At 51.2% G+C, this 21591-nt stretch overlaps 1 protein-coding gene across 3 annotated transcripts; it reads right to left on the bottom strand.

Moving 5' to 3' along the window:
* Nucleotides 1-2096: 2096 nt before the first annotated feature.
* On the bottom strand, nt 2097-7793 carry CUNH11orf24 (chromosome unknown C11orf24 homolog). Of its 3 annotated transcripts, XM_077766544.1 has the most exons (4): nt 7635-7793; nt 6112-6562; nt 4185-4355; nt 2097-3425 (listed from the first exon to the last, which is right to left on the bottom strand). In XM_077766544.1, the coding sequence occupies exons 3-4, from the start codon at nt 4255-4257 to the stop codon at nt 2365-2367; spliced, it is 1134 nt and encodes a 377-aa protein (XP_077622670.1). In that variant the 5' UTR covers nt 4258-4355; nt 6112-6562; nt 7635-7793; the 3' UTR covers nt 2097-2364. The 3 variants fall into 3 exon arrangements, with proteins under 3 accessions (XP_077622670.1, XP_077622668.1, XP_077622669.1); XM_077766542.1 differs by lacking the exon at nt 6112-6562; XM_077766543.1 differs by lacking the exons at nt 6112-6562; nt 7635-7793 and adding an exon at nt 5230-5493.
* Between the last annotated feature and the right edge of the window lie 13798 nt (nt 7794-21591).

Raw genomic sequence — 21591 nt, 5'->3', positions numbered from 1 at the left:
CGGATGGTCAGAAATATGATCCCCAAGGAAGGAGGGATGGAGGCTGCTCTCAGGGGAGCCAGGGATGGAACAGGCGCGCTTCTGGGGACAGCCAGCGCCGGCACCCGTGATCACAGAGGCAGATGAGCTCGGGCGTGTGGCGGCGTCCTCTGGGGAAGGTAGACACAAGGGGCACAGGCTGGTTGGAGCCCAGCCGTTGGGACACACAGCGTGGCTCGGAGACCGGTGGAGGCCTGAGTGGAGAAAGGGGGCTGCCGGACAGACCAGCGAGGACAGACAGACGGAGGAGACCGGATGGAGCTGGAAGACAGGTGAGGACCATGTGGACGTTCTCATCCTTTCTCCCCACTCTAGATTTCTCCGTCTTTGGCTCCTATGCGATTTCAAGTTGTTTGGGAGTTGACTATCTTTGTCTTTTATTATGGGCCCTTAGAAGTCCTTTCTGGGGGCGCCTGGGTGGCCCAGCCGGTTAAGCATCTGACTTTGGCTCAGGTCATGATCTCAACGGTCTGTGAGTTGGAGCTCTGCGTCGGGCTCTGTGCTGACAGCTCAGAGCCTGGAGCTGCTTCAGATTCTGCGTCTCCCTTTCTCTCTGCCCCTCCCCTACTCATGCTCTGTTTCTCTCTCAAAAATAAACAAACATAAAAAAACAAGAAGTTCTTTTGGAGGAGGCAGAATTTGAATGAAGAGAAGCTAGATGTCCAGGGCTGCCTCAGATCTCTGTGTTCAGAAACTGGGGACTTGAGTCAAAAATGGTCTCTTCTTGGGGGCGCCTGGGTGGCTCAGTTGGTTAAGCATCCAACTTCAGCTCAGGTTATGATCTCGCAGTCCATGGGTTCAAGCCCCGCATCAGGCTCTGTGCTGACAGCTCAGAGCCTGGAGCTGCTTTGGATTCTGTGTCTCCCTCTCTCTGCCCCTCTGCACTTTGTCTCTCACTTTCTCTGTCTCAAAACTAAATAAACATTAAAAAAAAATTTTTAATGGTTTCTTCAGGGTTCAGAGCACTTGAGAAGCAAGAGTTGACTCCCCTCCGCCAACAAAGCCAGGCCCCACAGCCCTGGGTCCACAACAGATTATTCTATGTCTCCCCATTTCATAGATGGAGGAGCCGTGTTCCAGAATATTCCACACGTGCTCCAAGTCACACAGTTAGGAGCTGCACACTTGGTCTGGGAACACAGCTCTCACTGCCTTGGGCAGGTAGGCAGAGAAAGACTCAAGGCCACGTTCAACCTGGGCAGGTGAGTGGTAGGTAGGGTTTCACCCTGATTCTGGCCCTCGGGGTGTGAGTACGTCTCCCCTTCCTTCGTGCCTCAGTGGCCCAACCTTTTAAACAGGGATCGCGCTGCTTCTCTCTTGGGGTTGAGGTGGGGGCTAAGTGGGTTAGCACGTCAGGCACGGGGGCCGCGACTGGCCCGACGGGAACTTAGCATCGGCTCTGAGGGCTGTTTGGAACAGGGGAGCCCAGGGACGTCACCTTACTCCAGAGAGATTGCCCTGGGAGCGCTCTGGCCTGGGTGGGGAGCAGGTGCAGGCCGACCCAGCCACAGTGTGGGGCTCACGTGTGTTCTCCACGTTGGATTCAGCTCTCTCGTGCCCAAATCCGGCTCTAAGCTTGTGCCCCTGAGCACCTTGGAAGAGCGTCGTCTGTGAAAAAGGCTCCGTCCGGGGCGCCTGGGTGGCTCAGTCGGTTAAGCATCTGACTTCAGCTCAGGTCATGATCTCACAGTTCGTGGGTTCGAGCCCCATGTCAGGCCCTGTGCTGCCAGCTCAGAGCCTGGAACCTGTTTTGGATTCTGTGTCTCCCTCTCTCTGCCCCTCCCCTGTTCACGCTGTCTCTCTCTCTCAGAAATAAATTAAAAAAAAAAAAAAAGAAAAGAAAAAGGCTCCGTCCTTTTGGCCCACGTGGTGCCAGAGACGCCCAAGACCGCCCCCCCACCCCCCGGAGTGCTGGGCAGCGTTGGGAGTCAGAGCGAAGCCCCCGGGAGCGGCGCAGACACGGTGGACCCAGGGCCGATGTCACAGTCAAGCACCCCACCCCCACCCTGGGGCACAGTGGTGGACGGGACGCGGCGTCACAAACGGGGACACACGGGTCTGAATGCAAAGCGGTTGTTGCTTTAATTCCGGGCAGGATGGCCACCGGGGCCGGGCCGGGCCTGCCCACACGGGGCCGCTGCCTGCTCCGTTAACATGATCGTTTACAAAAATAAATATGAACAAAGCAACTCTGGCGTGCTCGCGGAGTCCGGCCGACGGCAAGTCGGTGCGTTTGGGCGTCCGGCGTACGTCCTACCTGCACCCAAAGAATCTGGAAGCACTTGGTTTGGCCTCAGAGGCGAAATGGAAGGCGGGGTGGGCCCCTCACATCTCGGAGTCCGCGTACATGCCGTTGATCAGGTAGTCCACCTGCGTGTACTCCTTCTTGCGGTAGCCTTCGTAGGCTTGCAGAAGCAGAAGGGCCAGCGCCACGATGAAGAGCGTCACCCCGAGCAAGAGCACCGCCAGGAGGAAGCTTGTGTTCACCAGAGCCCGGGCCAGGGGCTCAGTGGTGACCACCAGGTACGGGCCCTGCGTGCCGAGCGGGCACAGGGCTGAGGCTGGCACCTTGGAGGCCCCCCCTGAACTCCCGGGGGTCGGGGTGGTGGAAGCGGCACCAGGCGGGGTTTCGGGTCGCACCTGCTCTGGAGTTGGGGGCGTGCCGCTTGGCCCCGCAGCTCCCCGGGGGGACGGAGCGGGGCCTGGCTGCGTCGTGGGGGACGTGGACTCCACCCTGGGGGGCGGGCCGGGGTCAGGTGTCGGTACAGTGCTGGCAGCCAGCTCCGGGGCCTGCGTCTTGGCGGTGGTCACTGACGTCGTGGACGCGGGAGCCGTGGATCCGAGGGTGGGCTCTGGGACTGTGCTGGCGAGGGGAGATGTGGGCCCGCTTGCTGTGCCAGTCGTAGGCCGGGCTGTCGACGTCTGGACGGTGGGGCCTTGTGTGGACACGTTAAGTGCTGGGGGACTTGCGGGGTGACTCAGGGGGCGTGTGGGCCGGGCCGTGGAAGGGCCGTGTGTGCCTGTCGGGCTGCTGGCACTCGCTGTGGCCCCAGCTGTGGTCCGAACATCGGGAGCCGCCGCTGTGGGCGCTGCCGTGGGGGTGCCAGGAGCGGCGGTAGGGGCTGAAGTCCGCCATGTGGACGCCGGGGCCGCTGGTGAGGGTCCCCCCGGGGCTACTGGGTCAGAGGCACCTTCCACACCTGTGTCTGTCCTGAAGGTGCTCCCTGCTGTGGCTGCAGGAGTGCTGGGGTCGGCCACCAGGGTCCCTGTGGTCAGTGTGACAGGAGGCACGGTCATGGTCCCAGACGTCCCATTGAGGCCTCTTGCAGCTGTCGTCACCGATGCATTCTGGGCCGAGTTAGCCGTCTGGTTGGAGACTAAGTGCCCTTAGTCAGAAAAGGGAGAAAAAGATACAGTCACTGTCCATCACGTGCTGGGGAATTATTCAGTAAGCGTCTTAATTTCCTGCCCGCTGGCCTGGCCTGGGGGGCGTTCCTCCCCAGCGCAGGGAGAGTGAGACCTGGGAGCAAGCTTCCCTCCGGTCTCCTCCCGCACGCGTTGAGCCTGCTGCCCGTCGCCCACAGAGAGGTGCTTGGCACTCTGAGTAAAAACTCCCTTCCCCTCTGAACCCTGAGCCCATCTAAGGCTCAAGAGCTTGATCCTTCTTTGATCCAATTCCCCAAACATCAGAGTGAAAGTCTCACCCTCGAGGTGTGATTCACCATTGACAAAACCCATCACACACACACCCAGGTTCACAAAGCAGACAAACCACGTGCAGATGGTCACATCATAGAGGAATTCTTGGCTTTAGGAAAGGATCTGCGGCAGGAATTCCTGGAGACGAACAGTGCCTGGCACAGAGCGGGACTGTAGTGAAATATTTGACGTATGAACAGACGAATTCCTCAGTGACGGCTTTGGGTTTATAGAGGAAATTCTGCAGGGCCAAGCAAGTAACCCTCTCAGGGCTCAGCGGCCCAGTCCTCAGAGAAGCCTGGCCTGACGGCCCTCCCCGGCCTAGCACCTGGGCGGCTCCGGGGCTCCCAACTCGCTGGCCTAGGCTTGCACACATGTTCCCTGGGCTCAGAGTGCTTTGGGACCACTGCAGGCCTGACCGGCAACCACATGGCCTTCTCACTTACGTGAATCCTGGGACTGGACTTGGCTTTCAGATAAGGACAAGGAAATCCAAACGAGCAACAGGGCTGTCCACATCTTGTGGGTGAGCCAGGAGCGAGGCCGGGCGGTCCCTGAGGCTCCCAGCTGGCCACTCCTCAGGCTGCTACCAATTCCCTGCTGCTGGGCTCAAGGATCTGCGGTCAAGAAAGAAGGCATCTGGTCAGTAATGCACAGCCTCACCTGGGACATGGGACACGGCACTGTGACTGCCATGGAGGCTTCTGGAAGGTCCAGGGCGCAAACTGAGCTGAGTGTTCCAGCCAGGGCCCGGCACCCAGGGAGACTGAGGTACGTCCCAACCATAGTGGTCTGGTGATGTGCCCACTGCCTGTATTTGATCGGCTCAAAGCACTCCTTGACCCAACTTCACTCCATGTCTCAATCTTCCAAGTGCTTCTCCCACCCAGAGTTTCTGGTGGGAAAGAGCACTCACCACACTCACAGGGCCAAGGCCGTTCGATCGCCAAGTCTGGCCAAGGTCACATATCAGGCCTAACACACTTCTGTGCAGCCCATGATGGCTGACCACACCTTTCCCATAGGAGATATCTTTAGCTAGCCAGGCAGCCATCACCCATTCATCTATCTAACCATCATGTATCATTCATTCACCCATCTATTATCCACCCACCCATCCATCAATCCACCCAGCCAACATCCATCCATCCACCCTTCCATTCATCGATCTGTCTACCTACCACATCTATCCATCCATCCACCCATTCACCACCCACCCCATCCATCCATTCATCCATCCATCCTCTGTCCACCTATTGACCAACCATCCATCTATCCACTCACTCCATCCATCCATCAATCTATCCACCCACCTCATCCATCCATCTATCCACATTCCATCCATCAATCTATCCACCCACACCCTATCCATCCATCCATCCACCCACCCACCCACCACATCCATCCATCCACCCATCCATCCATCCATCCATCCATCCACCTCCTCATGTGCTGAGCAGTACACCTAGAACAAAAAGATGAAAGCCATACAACTCTTTCCTCCAGGGAGCCTGCCACACAGTAGGAGACACAGAAAAGAGGTCACCGCAAGTTGCTGCACACAAAGAGCAGAGGTGTGATTGCGTGCTGGGAAACAGGAAGGGTGTGGCACATGGGAAGGCCTTGACGCGTAAGTTGGAGGCTGGCCCTCTGTGTGGAGGCCCTGAGTTCTGGTGGGAGGAGGGGTGTGGCCAGGGAAGGCTTCCTAGGAAAGCGACAGTGGGCTGTGTTCTGAAAGATGGATGGGAGCCACTTGGTGGAGAAGGGGTGGGGGAGGCGAGCGGGAGCATCAAGGCCAGAAGCAGGGGGATGGTGTGCCGAGACCTGGGACCAGCCCAGAGACTGGCAGGCTACCACTGGGCAGTTGGGATGTGCGGGGGAGCCCCTGCAGGCCTGAGCTTGGTCCCGTGACTGAACACTTGATCTGGGCACAGGGCAAGCAGACCCCGGGCATGCTGGGAGCTGGAGGGCAGGCAATGAGCCTGGGGCTCCTAAGGGCACCTCCGAAATCAGTCCTGCCTGAAGACACCCGAGGCCTTTGGTCTTTCCACTGGACCTCGCCATGAAGTTCTGAGTTGCACAGAACATCACGGAAGGGAGCCCTTGGGCCACGTGAAAACGTCCCGATCAACTCCCTGCCCGGCAGGGACGCTACTCACTGCACTCCGTGGCCCCACAACCAGGCCGGCTGCTGGTGAGCGGGGCGGGCTCACGGTCTTCCTAGCAGCCCCGAGTCACGAATGAATCACCTTCAAGCATCCCATCCCGGCCCCGATCCACATGCCACCCCACAGCTTCCAGAAAGATCCTTGTAACCCACCAAGGTGACCCTGCTTCCATTGCTTAAACCCATGGTATCCCAAAGCTCGTTACCATGGCCAAGGTGGCCCTCAAAATCTGGCCCTGCTGACTCTCTCCGATGGCCCCACCTGCACTGCACCGGGCACGTGAAATCCCCGCAGGCTCTGATCCACCCCAGCAAGCACTTCCAGCCTTGCGGGGGGCTACGCAACGCGGGCCCTGGGCAGCAGGAAGGGGTGTGTGGTCACATGGTGTCTTTCTGCCTCCCACGAGCTAGGAGCTTGCTGTGAAAAGGCCTGGTGACTGGGAAAGTCCGTCGAGGACAAACTCTTCCAGACGGCTGGCGCATTCCTCGATGCTTCTCGCCCCTTTGCGGGAGTCCCCAGCTTTCTTCTAGCTTTAAGTTGCACCTTCCATCCAACACTGTCCGTAAGGCCTCTGGTAGCTTCCAGGTTTAGAGGACTTAGCCCCACAAACCATAGATTTGCATCTGTTTTCTAGAATGCAAAAGGCATTCTTTGTTCTGACAGAAACCAGTGGGGGTGGGGTGGGGAGGGAAGAATCAGAAGAAAATCACAATATCGTGAGAGGCAAGAATTGAAACTAGAAGGTTTCAGGAACAAAGAACTCATCCTCCCCCACGAGCTGAGGCCGCGCAGCTGGGCTCTCGGTAAATAAATGTATTTAAATGGCTCTTTCTTTGGCCAGTCACGTCCACTGAACGCATCTGAAATGCTCCCACTGCTGAACTCAGCCTGGTCCCCGTATGAGGCCAGGGTCGGGGGGTCTGCTGGGGTGGGGTGGTGCTGAGACCTGGGCTTCCTGAATGTTCTGTTGTCCCCCTCGCTGCCCATCCCTAGGGCAGGGTCAGCAAACTTTGTCAGTAAAGAGCTGGACAGCAAATGTCTTAGGTTTCGGGGGCCACATGGGCTCTGTCTCAGGGACTCAGGTCTGCTGTGGCAGCAGGAGCCGCTGGGGACCTGAGAGTGGGCGTGGCTGCGGCCCAATAAAACTTTATGTACAAAAAGAGGCAGCCAGGCGGGACTTGGCCCTCGGGCCATAGTCTGCCAACGCTGCTCTAGCCCTTAGTGAACTTCAGAGCTGATACGGTGGGGAGGGACTGATCCGCTGTGGCCAACAATTTCCTCTTTCTTTTTGGTTCCTCGGGCAGAACAGAGGCGACAGTCTTGTTTTTGGTCTGGGGGCAGCCTCTAGGCGGCCCCTCCCTGGTCCCCGACTGTGAGCAGGCTCCTCCCCCCCAGCATCAGCGAGGGGCAGCACCTCCCCCCCCCCCCCCACCGCGNNNNGCAAGCATTTCGCTATTTAGACACGACGTCAAGAGAAAACCTCTTGTGGCATCTGGCCTCTGCGTCACAAGCACAGGAAGGGCCACTGAGGACCACATGCTCGCAGGCATGCTCGTGGACCACCCTCCTGGTCTACCTCAGAAGCACCACGGAACAGGGCCCCCTCGGGGCTTCGATGTCTTTCCTTTTTGCTCTCTTCCTTTTCCCACTCTGTTGGCAAAGCACCCTCCGGGCCCACTGTCCCCACACCGGGCAGGTGGCCCTGCCTGCAGGACGGCGGACACTCACCAGAGGCAGCTGCTCAGGGCATGCTGCGGGCTGGGCACCGTGCGCTGGCCGGGTGCGGTCTGGCCGTGCAGGGCGGGAGGGCAGCTGCGAGGAGCACTCCCAGGCCATGCTCTGTGGCACGGGAGCGACTTGCGCCGACGCCCCACTCTGGTGGCAGACGCATCTAGGGTTTGAGAACAGTAAACACTCCTTAGGAGAAGCACAGGGGAAGAACGCAGGGAGGAAGGGGACACTGAAATAGCAGCATTAAATAGATCATTATCCCGGGAAAATGACAACGTATATCAAAACTTTCAATGTCAGGATATATTTTTTTAATGTTTATTCATTTTTGAGAGACAGAGAGAGACAAAGCACGAGTTGGCGAGGGGCAGAGAGAGAGGGAGACACAGAATCTGAAGCAGGCTCCAGGCTCTAAGCTGTCAGCAGGGCCTGATGTGGGGCTCGAACTCATGACCTATGAGATCATGACCTGAGCCAAAGTCGGATGCTTAACCGACTGGGCCACCCAGGTGCCCTGATACTATTTTTATTTAAATAGATGTTTGTTAAGGGATCTAGAGAGACTTACAGTGGACCATTAATAAAGTGTAACACTGTATTCACCAGGAATGAACTTCCTGGTGAGTCTCATTTTCTCCTACATAGAGGTCTTTTTTTTTTTTTTAACACCAGCTAATATTGCCTTTGGAGAACATTTCTGAAAGGCTCCAACCTAAGGAAACAATGTCTGATTTTCTTCAAGTACTTTGAGCTATCAGGCAGAAAGGCACAGAGTAATCCTACTCGATATAGTTTCACGTATAGATTTTAATGATCTAGAGAAACTCCTCTTTCTAGGAGCCAACCAAAACCTTAGAAGCAGCGGGAGTACAGTGTAATGCAGAGATATTAACAGCACAAATGGAATCATCTCATTGATGAATATTTAATGTAAACTCAGGAGATTAAGAAACAGCTCATCACCTAGAGTAGCAGATATTAGTAGGAGATGATGCGTGAGTGCGTGAGGACCACATGGGCCTGCTCCCTGATACAAATGCTCACAAGTGCGCGCGCACACACACACCGGCACATGCACAAGTGCACACACACGTGCATGCACATCGCTACATGTGTATACATGTACAATCACACACACAGTTACAAACACAAAGGTGGGTGCATAGACGGAACATTTATCTAAGGCTGTGTCTGGAAACTCCACGAGTTTCTCGGGAAACTTCTACCGGATACCATCACCGCTTATTTACTCCCAGCCAGAGGGGCTGGTGATCACTCCCACAGAACTGGGAGATGGTCGCTGTCGTAGAGTCAAGAACAGGCCCTCATTGGGCCGTGACTTCATCTCTCTGGAATGGTCCTGCCTCCAGTTTCCAACAGCATATTCTACATGTCAAGATACATGGGTGGGGAGACCTGCACTAATCTTCCTAAGTTGACTCACAAAGGACAAACCATCAACAAGATGTAAAATGACGGTGTCTTGCTAAGACTTCCGTTAAGCCTTAAATGAGGGTCTGGCCAGTCGTTCTCATTCTCAGGGTGCAGGGAGACCGGGCAGGCCAAGGTCTCAGACTACAACAAATGGAAAGAGACCCCTGCGGCAGTAAGGGACTAAACAAGAATTCAGTTATGATTAAGCCGGAGACCTGAAGACGGAAAGACAGGAGTTGGGCCAGTGCTGGGAGTTCCTCCTTCAGGGCTCAGCTCCCCGCCAAGTGCTGCAGGGAAGGAGCAGCACCCCTTGAGACAGGAGACACCCCCTTTAGAAAGGCACCCCCAGGCTGTGGCCATAGGTGTCCACTTCCGGACCCTTTTCTGGTCCACGATCTCGCGATGCTTCCCAATACGTCCAGTCTCTGAATTCTTGTGTTCCCAACCTTGGTTTGATTTTTTTTTTTTTAACTCTTTTATGAATCTGTTTTTGTTTTTTTTTTAAATTTTATTTATTTCTAGGGGAGAGAGAGAGACAGCGTGAGCAGGGGAGGGTCAGAGAGAGAGGGAGACACAGACTCTGAAATAGGCTCCAGGCTCTGAGCTGGCAGTCAGCACAGAGCCCGACGTGGGGCTCGAACCCACGAACCGCGAGATCATGACCTAAGCGAAAGTCGGACGCTTAACCGACTAAGCCACCCAGGCGCCCCTGACTCTGTTTCTTGTACGCTGAGTGCTGTGTACGAGTTTATATCGACTCAGACTCCAAACTGCTGAATTCCTTTTTCTGGCCTTAGTCAGGTTCCTAAGAGCCGATACAAGTAATCCTTAGGCTTAGTAAGGGACTATACAGTGTTACCCTGACATTCCATCACTCGTGATTATTTACCAGCAGCAACGTGGCCTGGGCCCCCGCTCCAAGCTGGAGAAGCTATATATACCAAGGAGCAGGAAATGCAGAAACAAATATGGGGCAAACCACAGAGAGCTAATCCTGACACGTCACCTGGCTGAACTTTGGTCTCAGAACGCAAGGAACGCAGGTCTGTGGTTTTGTGTATATAGACAGTGCCCTGTGGTCTAAAGGATGGGTCTGTGTGGCAGATGGAAACCTGCACAAGTGAATATCGTCTAAATCACAAAGCTCGCTTCCAGGTTTCTGTAAGTTTTGGTATCACGGCAAAAGCTGATCAAAGGCTAGTGTTTGCTGGCGGTGTGGGCAAATTTGACATTCCTTGGTCTGCAAGCAAGTCCAGCATGTACGTGGGAAATTAGTAATTTAAATACTTGCCTCACCGATTTTATTGGAATTTTAGAGATGCTTCCTGCAGGGGGTAAAAATAACTGCACGTTGGCACAGGCAGACTTCTAAGCACGATGTTTATGTCTTATGGCGAGCCATGTGGATGCGGATCCTCCTATCAGCCGGGGAGTTGATGGCACACAGCAAGCAGCCACCAGGCTCACAAGGGGGAGGCAGGCGGGCGAGAGGATCCAAATGCACAGCCCCCTCCCAGGTAGCGGGCCTGGGTCACCTCCGTCTCAGAGGGCAACGTCTCCTGGGGCCCAGCCTGGCCCCGGGAAGACCTGCGAGTTCCCTCATAGGGCTGTTCCGACTCTCCCATCCTCCGCTCCCAAACTCGAACCACCCGGGCCTCTTCTCCGGTCTGGGATCCCCCCGCCCCGCAGCCTCTCGGACCCCCGTCCGTGCCCCTTCGGAGTCTCGGCCCCCACCGGGCTCCCTCCGTCCCTTCCGCTCTGCTGCTCCTCACCTCCAGTCGTCCCGTCTTGCCCCTGGGCCCCCACTGACCCTTCCTCCTTCNCGGGCGGAAGTGGTGGTGCCTGGCCTCGGCTGCCCGGGTGTGGGTGCTGGGCTGGGACAAGGGAAGCTTGGACCGACCCCGACGATGCTCAGGGCCCCGAGCCCTAGGGGTGACCCACAGCTCTGCCCTCCTCCTCACGCTTTGTCCAGCCCCTGGTGATGGGCGCTGGGGGTCCGAATAGTAACGAACAGTGGGGATGGTGGCTACTGTGCTTTGAGCGCTTGGTTCAGCGATTTACCTGAAAGTTCATGTTCATTGATTTGCGTCTGCGACAGCACTATGCCCCATTTTACAGATGCAGAAACTGAGACTCACAAAATGTTTACTTGGAAGAACGCGGGATAACAATGGGACAAGATAGAGCGAAAAGGAAAGTGAAAAGGACTTGACCTCGCTTGGAAGCCCAAGCCGTCTTTGCAAATTACTGGTTGTGGCTGAATCCCAATCTGTGTAAAACTCTCTCTCCCCTCAAGTCCGAAGAAAGTCTGTGAAGGATGATCTCAGAATAAACAAAAGGCTTTATTTTCAGACTGTTTTGTAACTAGTCCTGAGCTAAGAAACAACCAGATGGGGAAAGCTGAGGGTGTGCAAAGACACGATAAGCTGTCGCTTGAGTTCTGGGAGCACCTGAAATGCAGTTCTGAGCCTGCATGGCCCCCATCTCCAATTCAACCTCCTAGCTTCAAGTTGTGTAGAATTCACCCTGCAAAGACAAGTTTGCTGAGACCCAGGCCAGTTGGGAGAGTTCGTGAAGAACAGATGCTTTTGCTTTGTGTTTGCTTTAATTTTCCCAACGAGCTCAGATCTCACGTGAGAAGTGTGGGATCTATGTTCACTTCACAAGAGAAAATACACCCAAGTAAGCAGCTGTATGTAGTTCTATGCCTGTCTTCCTCAAAAATCAACGTCTGTGACTCTGCTTTAATTTCCTCTTTGGTAAAATCGGGACAATTTTTGTTGCTAGGGCTGAAGTTACAAAGATAAAGACACAAGCCTCCTTCTCAAGGAGCTTACAGTCTAGGGCAGCCTAGCTCTGTGTGCTTTTGTAAATAAAGTTTTATTGGAACACAGTTGTACCTTTTTGTTACGTATCCTTTCCTTGCTTTTGCACTGCTGAATAATGGAACAGAAACTGTATGGCTCACACATGAAATATTTACTGCCTAGTCCTTTTTTTTTTGTAATGTTTTATTTATTTCTAGGAGAGAGAGAGAGAGAGACAGCGTGAGCAGGGGAGGGTCAGAGAGAGAGGGAGTCACAGACTGAAACAGGCTCCAGGCTCTGAGCTGGCTGTCAGCACAGAGCCCGACACGGGGCTCGAACCCACGAACCGGGAGATCATGACCCAAGCAAAAGTCGGATGCTTAACTGACTAAGCCACCCAGGCGCCCCCTGCCTAGTCCTTTATAGAAAATATTTGTGAACCCTCAGTCAAAGGTATTCCTAGAAAATGGTTTTCAGACAACGATGGAAATATGTTGCCTATTGTTTTATAGGGGGAACCTAGCACCTTTTCAGTGGATTGAGGTCACTTGGGACCTCGTGTCCATGGAGCACAGCTCCGGAACCGGCACACCAGCTTCTGTGGAGTATTATCAAGGGTGAAGCAGGGTCTGTGCCCTGCTTCTCATGGCAGTGGGTGCACTAAGTTAGGAGAAGGGCAGATTTAAAGCCTCAGGTTTTTGTTTTAGGGCACAGGTCATCTCAGGTGCTTTCTATGAAGAAATAGCTGATAATACACTCAGAGCCCAGCTCCTAGTTGTTGCATGAAGAGTATTATTCGAATATGGTCCTGTTAGATTCCACCTGTAAGAGAGTGGTGGCGTAACCTGCCTGGCTTCAGATCCCAGCCTCAGTTTTTCACTGAGTGACAGCAAGCAAAAAGCTTAGACTTTCTGTGCTTCAGTTTTATCATTACTCACGGTAGTTCTGTTCAAGAAAGTCTCCATGGGGACGCCTGGTGGCTGAGTCAGTTAAGCATCTGACTTTGGCTCAGGTCATGATCTCACAGTTTGTGAGTTCAAGCCCCACGTTGGGCTCTGTACTGACGGCTCAGAGCCTGGAGCTGCTTCAGATTCTGTGTCTCGCTGTCTTTCTCTGCCCCTCCCCTGCTCATGTTTTGTCTCTCTCTCTCTCTCAAAAATAAATAAACTTAAAAAAAAGAAAGAAAGGAAAAGAAAATCTCCATGAAGACTGACATAGCAAATTCTGAACCATTACTTCTCGGGGAAAATAAAACAAAACAAGGGCATTGTTTCTCTTCATGTCTAACCTTTATTGTCATTATTAGTCAAAGCAGTTTTTTTTCTCTCTAAATAGAGAGTTTAGGACATTAAAATTTGAGAAATTTTAGAATAAAAACGGATAATTGATGAGGATAGAAATATAATTATGTATGCATTATTGGATTGGTGTTCCTGACCCATCACTTATAATGTTCAGAGATACTAATTTGTTTTTCAGTTATTTACCATGGCTAACTGGAAAAAACATCTTAAAGATTATGAAACGAGGCTGCAATGAATTTACACTGAATCTTTTAAAATTTTAATTTCTTAAAAAGTATGTTTTTAATTTGAACACGTTTTTAGTTCGTTTACTAGAATTATTCAAAAGGTTTTAGGGGCGCCTGGGTGACTCAGTCTATTAAGTGTCACAGTCTTGTGGTTCGTGGGTTGGAGCCCCGCGTCTGACTCTGTGCTGAGAGCTCGGAGCCTAGAGCCTGCTTCTGATTCTGTGTTTCCTTCTCTCTCTCTCCCTACCCTGCTTGTGCTCTGTCTCTCTCTGACCCTCAAAAATAAATAAATGTTTAAAAAAATTTTTTTAAACAATATTTTAGCACTTCTCTCTCGCTAACGCAGAGTACATAAACGAAGAGTCAGGGACATAGAAAATTTAGAAAACATAATTGCTGAATGAATGGCTTGATTTGTGTAGCTAGAACACTCAGGAACACACATTCTCTTCAAGCACACTCAGACCATTGTGTAAAATGACCATATACTGGTTCGTAGAGCAGTTTCAACAAATCTCAAAGGACTAAGATAATGCACAAGCTGTGTGACCACAGTGCGATTCGTCTTGAAAACAAACAGAACACTGGAAAATCCCTATTTGTTTGGAAATTCAGAAACACACGTCCAAGTAACAAACGGATCCGGGGAATGGTTTAGATAGGAATCGAGAATAACAATAATAAAAATAGAAATATAAAAAAATAACAGGAATACTGTATCCCCAAACCGCAGGGCACAGTGAAAGCAGCACATTGAAGGCATTTTTAGTCTTATATTCATATCTTAGGAAAGGAAACAAAGCTGAAAGTTAANGGGGGGGGGGGGGGACAGGGACCAGACGGGAGGGACGTAGTTAGCAGGTGGGCTCAGCTCCTCCAGGAAGCCCTGGAAGACAGGTGAGGAGACCATCTTTCACAGGAGAGAACACCTCGTCCAACCGGATAGAAAGGGAGAGAAGGAAAGGATGACCGGGGTTCAGACCTGCCCGCATGCAGGTGGACAGAATGAAGGAGGGGCTTGCAGAGAGTGGGAGGTAATGGAAGCCAAGGGCCAACCAGGAAGGCGTGAGATTTCCAGCAGCTCAGAGGGCCCTGCCGGGGACCAGGGATCTTCCTCAGCACCCGGGGTTAGACAAGAAAGGGGCGGACAGCTGGATCCGCCCCGGGGTGCGGTGTGGCCAAGCGGGTGTGCTGAAGGAAAGGAGGTGGAAGACACCATGTTGGCAAAGGAGTGACTTGCTCATTGGATCGCAGAATCCAGGCTGGAGGACCGCGGGCCAAGGGGCAGAAAGGGGGGGGGGGGGAGGGGCTGCAGGTGTGGGACCCCAACACCCAGGCGCCCCTGTTCTTATAACTTCTAATCCATTTTTAAGTGGACTCTTAAACAATTTAGGTAGTCAATCACATCTTATGCAAATAATGAAAGCTGGTCTTTAAAAAGTGTATTCTAGGGGCGCCTGGGTGGCTCAGTGGGTTAAGCATCTGAGTCAGGCTCTGTGCTGACAGCTCAGAGCCTGGGGCTGCTTCGGATTCTGTCTCCTCTCTCTCTGCCCCTCCCCCACTCATGCTCTGTCTCTCAAAAATAAGTAAATGTAAACTTTTTTTTATTTAAAAAAAAGTGTTTTCTATTGACTCACTAAATTCCTGAAACCAGTACTACACTACATGCTAACTAATTTCAATTTAAATTTTTTAAAAATGTATTCGATTTATTGCTTTTGTGTCGTTCCTTTGACTAGCACAATGTTCACTAAGAGCTGGAGAGGAGTTGTCTCATTTCTGATCTTTATAGGGACACCTGTAGTTTTCTTACTTTAGGCAGTAAGTATGATAGGGATAATCGTTTGAAATAATTATTCTCTATCGTTTGAGTAAGTATTCTTTTGCCTCAAAGAGGTTGTTGCCTCTTTTCTCCTCTAGGCTTTTGATGTCTCACATTGAGGTCTTTCATCCATTTTGAGTTTATTTTTGTGTGTGGTGTAAGTTCATTCTTTTGTATGTCGCTGTCCAATTCTCCCGGCACCGTTTGCTAAAAAGACTGTCTTTTTTCCATTGGATGTTCTTTCTTACTTTATCAAAGATCAGTTGGCCATACATTTGTGGGTCCAATCCCGGGTTCTCTATTCTATTCCATTGGTCTATGTGTCTGTTTCTGTGCCAATACCATATGGTCCTGATGATGACAGCTTTGCAGTAGAGGCTAAAGTCTGGGATGGTAATGCCTCCCGTTTGGTTCTCTTTTTCAACATAACTTTGGCAATTCGGGGTCTTTAGTGGTTCCACACAAATTTTAGGACTGTTTATTCTAGCTCTGAGAAGAATGTCGATGCAATTCTGATTGGGATTGCACTGAATGTGTAGATTGCTTTGGGTAGTATTGACATTTTAACAATATTTGTTCTTCCTATCCATGAGCATGGAATGTTTTTCCATTTCTTTGTGTCTTCTTCAATTTCCTTCCTAAGCTTTCTATAGTTTTCAGCATACAGATCTTTTACATCTTAGGTTAGGTTTATTCCTAGGTATTTTATGGTTCTTGGTGCAGGTGTGAATGGGATCAGCTTCTTTATTTCTCTTTCTGTTGCCTTCGTTATTGGTGTATAAAAATGCAACCGATTTCTGTACATTGATTTTGTACCCTGTGACTTTGCTGAATTCGTGGATCAGTTCTAGAAGTCATTTGGTGGAGTCTTTCAATATTTTATTTTTTTTAAGTAATCTCTGAACCCAAGGTGGGGCTTGAACTTATAACCTCGAGATCAAGAGTCGCATGCTCCTCTGACTAAGCCAGCCAGGCACCCCAGATATGTCTTTTACTTATTTATTTATTTTTGAGACAAAGCAAGAGCACGTGTGGGGGAGAGGGGCAGAGGCAGAGGGAGAGGGAGAATCTTACACAGGCCCCACGTCCAGCATTGAACCTGATGCAGGGCTTGATCTCATGACCCTGGGATCGTGATCTGAGCTGAAATCAAGAGTCAGACACTTAACCGACTGGGCCACCCAGGAACCCCAGAATATGTCTCTTTTAAGTAGATGTGAATGAATTTTTTAAATATTCATTCAATCTGATAATATTTGTCTTTTAACTGGAATATTTAGACACTTAACATAATTTAACTTAATATAATTATGGATTTGTATAGAATGTAATTATGCCATATTTAATGTAATTATGATTTATACCTACTACGTTATTTTTTACTTTCTCTATGTCCTACTTCTGTGTTTTCTCATCTCTCCTTTCTTGACTTCTTTTTAATTGATTATCTAAAAAATGTTTTTTTTGTTTTTTTTTTAAATGTTTTATTTATTTCTAGGAGAGAGAGAGAGACAGCGTGAACAGGGGAGGGTCAGAGAGAGAGGGAGTCACAGACTGAAACAGGCTCCAGGCTCTGAGCTGGCAGTCAGCACAGAGCCCGACGCGGGGCTCAAACCCACGAACCGCGAGATCATGACCTAAGCGAAAGTCGGACGCTTAACCGACTAAGCCACCCAGGCGCCCCTAAAAATGTTTTAAAAAATTATTCTACTTCTCCCCTCTGCTCATTTAGAATTTGTGCACCGTGTTTCTATTCCCTTAGTGATTCTTTTAGTGATCTTGAGGGTTCAGGATTACAATATTAGTCACCTGTGGGGCACCTGACTGGCTCAGTCAGTGGACCTTGTTACTCTTAATCTTGGGGTCATGAGTTCAAGCCCCATGTCGGATGTAGAGATTACTTAAAAAAAGAAAATTAGTCACCTGTCTTATCAATGTTTCTTTATGACTACTCCTGGATGAAATCAGTCTCTCAGAACTTGTAACTCCGTTTATCCCCTCCTGATGTTTGTGTTATCATTGTTACGTATTTTAATTCGATGACTTTTTAAAAATACTCTGTTAGACAATGTTTATTTGCATTTACCTAAATGTTTACGGCTTTCTTTTCTTTTCCTTCCTTCTTGTTTCGCAGGCTTCCCTTCTACAGTCACTCTCCTCTTGCTTAAACAAATCTGAGAACCTGCTGATTGAGTTCTCCCAGACTTCGTTTCCCTGAAATGTCTGTTTCTCTTCCTCATTCTTGTAACATACTTGTCTAGAGCTAAGAAGCTCAAAATTGGCGTTGATTTCCTCTTCATGCCCCGACGGCATCCTTCGCCTGCCTGTCTGACATCTGCTGATGCTTTCGAGGTATCGGCTGCCCATCTCGCTGCCCCCCTGTTGGAGGCCATCCGTTTTTTTCTTGCACCTTTAGGAATATTCTCATTGTCTTTGACTTTACTATGCTGTCTCTCAGAGCACATTTCTTTTTCTTTTTCTGCTTCCCACTGGCCTGCCTTCTCTGATTTGCAACGATGAAGCCGGGATAGGAAACTGCAGTGAAAATTTCCATTCGGAAAGGACATAGTGAAAGACGCTGGGAGTTGGTGGTCCAGCCCAGTGATGAAATCCTCCAACAGCGGGTCCCCTTGCCTTTGATGAGCCCCTCGTTCTGCACCCTTGAAGGAGTCCCTGCCCACTATCCTTAGTCCCCGGGCTGAAAACACAACACACAATGGCCAGACCATACATGACCCTACAAGCTGCGGCAGCCCGCCCCGAAAACCAACCTCTTCTCTGCAATAACCAGTCCAGGAAACTAGCCTGCCGGTAAGGCAGACGTGCAGGAAGCCACCCTGATATCTCGTGTAACGGTGCAGGGAATGAACCAATAACTTCTGTAACAACCAGCACTATATGGCCGGATTTGATTAATAACTGATGATTTCCATCATTATTGTCACTGCTTCTGACTTAAGACCAACCAACTGCGGAAAGTCAGATATGTACCCATCACCAGCACAAAGGACGCCCCACTTCTCGTCAGCTCCCTGTGCCAACGGCCTCCAATCAGGGCAGCTCCGGAGTCTTCCCTTCCCCAGTAGAGCTTTACTGCTGCTCTGCCTGCCCCAAGTCTCTGTGACCCGGAGGTGATGGTGGTTGATCCCCTACTGCGACAAGCTCTGACTCCGTGGCCTTTGCTTGTTCTCATTTGGATGGTCTTTGTTTTATTTCCACGCTTCCTGTTCATCTCTTCCACTGCGACAGAAGCGGCCTTCCTTGTGGGGTCCACCACACGCGCACCTCAGCTCGCCCCTGAGGAAAGATGGTGCCTTGACCCAACATGCCTGTGCGGAGGGCCCAGCTTGCTGAGGGCTTTGCCGCCAGGGCCCTCGAACAAAGGCTCCCTTGTCGTCCAAGTCCACTACGTGTGGGCTTTCTGCCGTCCAGGGGACACATCTGCCTTCAGGCGCCCCGGGAAGTCGGACCCTGAAATGACTACAGGGGTCTTCTGGGGTGGGGACAAAGGTCTGGGCCTTTATTCCCCCACATCAGCCAGTCATGGAATGCGGCTGCCCCAGGAAGTGACCATGACCTTGGGATAGGCCGCTTCCATTGTGGAAGAGCAAGTCCAGGAGAGGGACCCCGCCGAGAGCAGTCGGCCACCCACACTCTAGGTGGCCTGGGAATGAGTGCTTCTGTCCCGGAGGCGGGATGTGGGGGAATCTGTGGGGGTTTGTGGGAACCCCAGAGCCTGACCCACCAGAAGCCAAGGGAACCTGCAGATTTGTATCAGCAGAGAGAACAGTAGCAGTCAACTTGTGGGGCTTCGCTACCTCGAGGGCCGGAGGCCAAGTGGAACAAGGTGGCTCTCACTGAGTCAGAGCTCTCAGGATGGAGTAGATGCAAATAGGCTGTGGACAGTTTCCCAAACCCGAAGGACATCATTTACAAAATTAAAAAATTCAACAGAGTAAGGGAAAGTAAAGGAAAGAAAAAAAGATAGTCACGGCTGAGAACCTTCTAGAAGACCGAATGGAAAAACTGACAACAGAGAGCAAAATTAGAGGGAAAACAGGAATTAACACGAGATAGGAGGTCTGCAAGTCAAGTCTGGAAGCCCCCAAACTTGAGTGGTAGAAGGAAAAGGGGGGGAGAGATGGGGTGGTGATTGAAAGAGTCGCAAAGCACTGGGCCCAGCTTCTGGGAGAGACCTCCCTGTCCACTGTCCCCTGCGGCCACATCTGAAGTGTGTACCCGGGGACCAAGTCCTCCTTGGGGGACACCCAGCTTTGGCAGCCACGTCCTGCCCGCACAAGCTTGCAGACCTACGGGCTGCTTTTGGTTTAATGCCCCAACTGTATAGGGTTTTTAAGCCTGGTTGCATCACTTTAAAAATATACACTTGTTTATTTTAAGGAGAGAGAGAGAGAGAGAGCAAGTGTGCAAATGGGACAGGGACAGAGAGAGAGAGGGAGAGAGAGAATCCCAAGCAGGCTCAGCGCTGTCAGCATGGAGCCTGACACGAGGCTCGAACCCACGAGCTGTGAGATCATGACTTGAGCCAAAACCAAGAGCCAGATACTTAACCTGCTGAGCTGCCCAGGCGCCCCTGGTCTCATGACTGTGGCGAAACGGGTCCCTCAAAGCGTTAGCAGCAGACTGAGCCGTTAGTTTTCGGGCTGTTGGCTTGTCCGAGGAGCCACACCAGCCCAACCTGGATTGGATTTCCTTGCCTGGTAACCACCAGCCCTCTCCTTCCCGGGGAGTCTGGTCTCGGTCCCCGAGCTGAGCGTTTGGGGGTCTCTGCCCCTTATAGTATGCCTGGCAGCCTTGTTTTGTACTACGAGGTTGTCTAGAAGCAATTGGATTTTCTTAACCTACCAGGCTTCAAATTTCTGGACTCTTCCTATTTTATTCCTTCTGCTTGAAAATGGGTCCTTTTTGCCTGAGCTTACTGCTTCCAATACTTGGCCGAAGGTGACTGGCAACAGCCAAGGCGCCCTCTTAGAGCTCTGTATTCCCATCCTCCGCCGGGGCTGCTGGCTTGTAGGTCCAGAGCTGATCTTCCAAACCATCACGGGTGACGGGTGGACCCAACGCCAGCGTCTGCGTCCATGGGTCCATCTGATACCCGTTCCCACACTGCCCGCTGGCCGACAGCTGAGTCAGCACCACAGATTTTAGCTTTTCCCTCCTGTTTATTGTTTTAACAGCAGCCACTCCCACTACCGATTTGGTATTAGGGCAATACTGTCCCCTGTTAAGTGTAGCTGAACCAACCAGACTCGAATGTCACAAAGTTCAGGATATTTATCAATGTGCTTCCCGATTCCATACCCGGTAACCTTTGTGAAACTACCGCTTGCGAGGTTCTGGCGAAGTGACAGTCACAGGTGTCTGAAAAGGTTATCAAAACGCTCTTCTCTCTCCAGCTATGTGACTGTGTGAGGCCCCGCTGTCTTCATACACTCAACCCAAGCAACATTTTGCAATAAGTTGAACACAGAAACGGATAGGAGAGGCCAGACATTAAAGAGATTTGGGAACATTTAAAATGATACTAGTCTCGGGGCGCCTGGGTGGCTTAGTCGGTTAAGCGTCCGACTTTCCGACTTTCGCTTAGGTCATGATCTCGCGGTTCGTGGGTTCGAGCCCCGCGTCGGGCTCTGTGCTGACTGCCAGCTCGGAGCCTGGAGCCTGTTTCAGAGTCTGTGACTCCCTCTCTCTCTGACCCTCCCCTGCTCACGCTGTCTCTCTCTCTCTCCTAGAAATAAATAAAACATTTTAAAAAAATAAAATAAAATGATACTAGTTTCCTCACTGATTTTTGTTATTTGCTGCTTTTTTCATAAAATGTTACTTGTAGTAGCATACAGTAGTTTATCATTGTTATTTTAAAATAAATGCATAATTTAAAGACTTCTAGTTTTAATTTCTTTCTGTCTTTCTGTCTTTCTTTCCTCGTTTCTTTTTTTAAGTAGGCTCTATGCCCAGTGTGGTGCTTGAACTCATGACCTTAAGATCAGGAGTCACATGCTGTACTGACTGAGCCACTCAGGCACACCCCTCGTTTCTAATTTCAAATATGAAAAATATCAATAGATTGATCCCTTTTAGAGCTCTCTGGGACCCTCAAATCTTTTCTTTTCTTTTTTTTTTAAACTTTATTCTGAGACAGAGAGAGAGCATGAACACATGCGCCAGTGGGGGAGGGAAAGAGAGAGGGGGAGAAAGAATCCCCAGCAGGCTCTGTGCTGTCAACACAAAGCCCAGCACGGGGCTCGATCCCACGACTGTGAGATCATGACCTGAGCTCAAATCAAGAGCTGGACGCTTCACTGACTGAGCCCCCCAGGCACCCCCCCCCCGTCCCCC

Source organism: Crocuta crocuta, unplaced genomic scaffold (assembly GCF_008692635.1).
Source record: "Crocuta crocuta isolate KB4526 unplaced genomic scaffold, BGI_CrCroc_1.0 scaffold636, whole genome shotgun sequence".
NCBI lineage: Eukaryota > Metazoa > Chordata > Mammalia > Carnivora > Hyaenidae > Crocuta > Crocuta crocuta.
This window is presented reverse-complemented; position numbering and strand designations above follow the sequence as displayed.